General features: G+C 32.6%; 1 protein-coding gene across 1 annotated transcript in view; it reads right to left on the bottom strand.

Annotated features, from left to right (window-relative positions):
* The window catches only part of CCDC59 (coiled-coil domain containing 59), a 6,496-nt gene that overhangs the window by 888 nt on the left and 2,616 nt on the right, over nt 1-2,992 (bottom strand). The window contains exon 3 of the mRNA XM_025040995.1: nt 1,483-1,582. Within this exon, the coding sequence (XP_024896763.1) occupies nt 1,483-1,582 (100 nt within the window). The remainder of the gene's footprint in view (nt 1-1,482; nt 1,583-2,992) is intronic.

Below are 2,992 nucleotides of genomic sequence, written 5' to 3' on the forward strand. Positions count from 1 at the left end.
ATAGCCAACAAATGACACTGCCTTAAATTTGTATGGTGTCTTACAATTAACCAAGTACTTTCACATACATCACAGTACATTTCATTCATTAAAACTTTTATGCTATGTTTTTATATTCATCTTACAGATGAGGAGCTGATGCTCAGCGATACTGAAAGTGACTTGCCCAAGATCCCAACTAACTGGTATAGCCAAGTCGCATATCCAGGTCTTGTGAATTCAAAGTCTGAGCAATTCTCCATTATGCTATGCCATGTCTCTTAAACTTATGTTCTGATGAGGTATAGTACATCACTTATTTTAATGAGCACATAAAGATCTAGAACTTACTTATGAATTGAAGTATATGGAATCTAATTTATCCCTATGAAGTTTCAATAAACAAAGTAAAAAAAAAATGTATATAGTCTTATCACCAATTATGGGTCCTTATTTAATTAATGTTCTTAATTTTGATTTCTCATGGGTAATGATGCTGGCTATTAACATTTGAAACCTAAGAGACAGTGTGATTTTCATGATTACGAAGTCCTAGCATTTATTTATATAAAGGAAATTTTAGAAGGACATTAAGTATTTTACAGTATAACGGTCCATACCATACTTCACCTGGTATACTATTTCCAAAGGCGGCAGATATCAGATGGTTGGATAGAAAAAAGCAGAAAGTAACAAGCTATGAAACAAAGGTTCATATTTCATGGAGAAATGTTTCTGCTTCATCCTAGTCTGCCACCAGTTTAAGAATAGTTATTATAAAAGTTTTGGATATGAAACTTCCAGAAACGTCCTCATTTCTTAATTACACAAATTCTAAAACAAAAGCATAAAAAAATTATAGCAGCACTATCCGAGGTATGGTTGAATGATGTATTATCCTTTTTAAAGTGATAGATTAATACAAGTTCTATACAAAAGCTAAAAATTACTCACAGATTAAACAAAATGACAATTTTGTTGAAGCTGTGGATAATTGTTTTGATTATTTGAAAAAGTCTATTTTATGTTTCTGAATGATAACAGAGTGGTAACTTTTTGCTAAGTTAATCTAGGAGTCATTTTAATTGGCAAAACCAACTTTTAAAAAATATTTAATTCATCCCCTGCCCCTCAGCTTTTACTTGCTTCAACATAAAATTACGAGTCATTTCTATTTTTCTTAGGTCAGTGGTTCTCAATTTTTATTAATCTCTTGAGGTACTTGTTAAAAGTACAAGTTCCTGGACCATATTAAATATTATCCCAGAAGCTCGTATTAACCAATGAGCAGTATCTTTAAAATCCCATTCTTGACCTACTAGTATTGCCTTTTCAAGGATAATATTAATAATCAAGGAATTGGAATATGTTGAAATTATCCAACTCTACTCATAGCATTAATTTATTCAACAAATATTTACAGAGGGCATACTATGTGCCCCTCACTAAGATGCACAGCTTAGATATACATATAGGAAAAATGAATCTAAATAAAGATCTTACTTGTTTCTTCGCAGCACGCTTAGCTTGTACCTGTTCATATTCTTCTTGTGCTTTTTGATTTGATGTTTTCTTTTTATTTTTCTTTGGAATAGTAATGGAGCTTTATTAAGATAAATGAAAACGAGTTACAAGGATTAAAAACAATATAACCAAAATTATGACAATTATGTCAAATATAGTACTTGTATAGTAAAATCTCACTAATGCAAATTAATAGAGGGGGGAAGGGAAGAAGATAGAGGATATTAATTTATTAATAAAATATGCAAATATGTTAAAAAACATAGTTACAGCTTTTAAGACATATATTAAAAGATGGTAAATGGAGACTCTTGGAGAAACATTTCAACCAGGGAAAATACAGAAAGATATGAAAGATCTTGGAATGTTAAAAATTTTTTTAAACAGAAACAAACAGAAAACCAGTATATGAATGGCAGAAGTGACGGACTGCAAAAGGTATCAAATTAAAGGATATTATGGATCTTGGGGTGTACATGAACTTTAATCTCAAAGTTCTTTGACCACTTTTTCTCTATTCCACTTGGTCCACTTAGCCATAAATGACCACACCTCCATTTAGAACTGTTCTATCTTGAAGTATTACTCATTTCTCTGAAGATGTCTTAGCCGGCTGTAGCAAATTCAACCACTTAAACCCAGATTCCATCTATTTCCTCAGAATATAATTCATTGAGAATTTTCCTTTTTCCTGTCTCTCAATTTCTCACTATACCAAGTTCAAAACCACAATGTAACATATTTCAGTAGCTATCTTCTTAAACAAATGCATAAATTATTTCTCACCGAACTCTATATCCTCTTCTAACTACCACTCTCTCATTTCTCATCCTTTCATAGTCAAATATTTAGAAAGAATAGTGACTAGACTAAAATAGTTCACATTTACTCTTTAACTCTGCAGTCTGATTTCTGCTCTCATCACTCCAGTCAAACTATCCATGTCAAGGGTAATGACCTTCTAGCCAAATATGATGATCGAGTCAAGAGGAACTTTTCAGTCTCATTTAATTGACTATTCACTACTTTTGAAAATACAACTCCCTTAGTTTTGGTGACATTCTTCTCTGCTGATCCTTTCTAACTGCTCTTTCTCAGTGTGCCATGCTAAAGCCTCTTTCTTTTTTTTTTTTTATTCCAGGTTTTTTGCCAAGTGTTTCTCTCTTTGGTCTCCATATTCTTCTTGGGTAGTCACATCCACAACCATGGCTTTGGATGCTAGATGTAAAGCTGAAAACTTAATCGGGGTTAGCTACTGAAAATCTGCTAAGGTCACTAGTGACAGCCTAGATCACAAATCCAAAGACCTGTTCTCAGTCCTGTTTTTCTTAGACTTTATAGTATTTGAGAGTTGACCAATCTCTAGTTTGCACAATCTTCCTCTTCTGACATAGCTGCCACTGTAGTCCCCTTTCTTCAATTAAGGCAGTTCTATTTAACTTCTTCAGTGACATTTTCTTGCTCTCACCTCAAAATAGGAAATCTTTAA

Source organism: Pteropus alecto, unplaced genomic scaffold (assembly GCF_000325575.1).
Source record: "Pteropus alecto unplaced genomic scaffold, ASM32557v1 scaffold76, whole genome shotgun sequence".
NCBI lineage: Eukaryota > Metazoa > Chordata > Mammalia > Chiroptera > Pteropodidae > Pteropus > Pteropus alecto.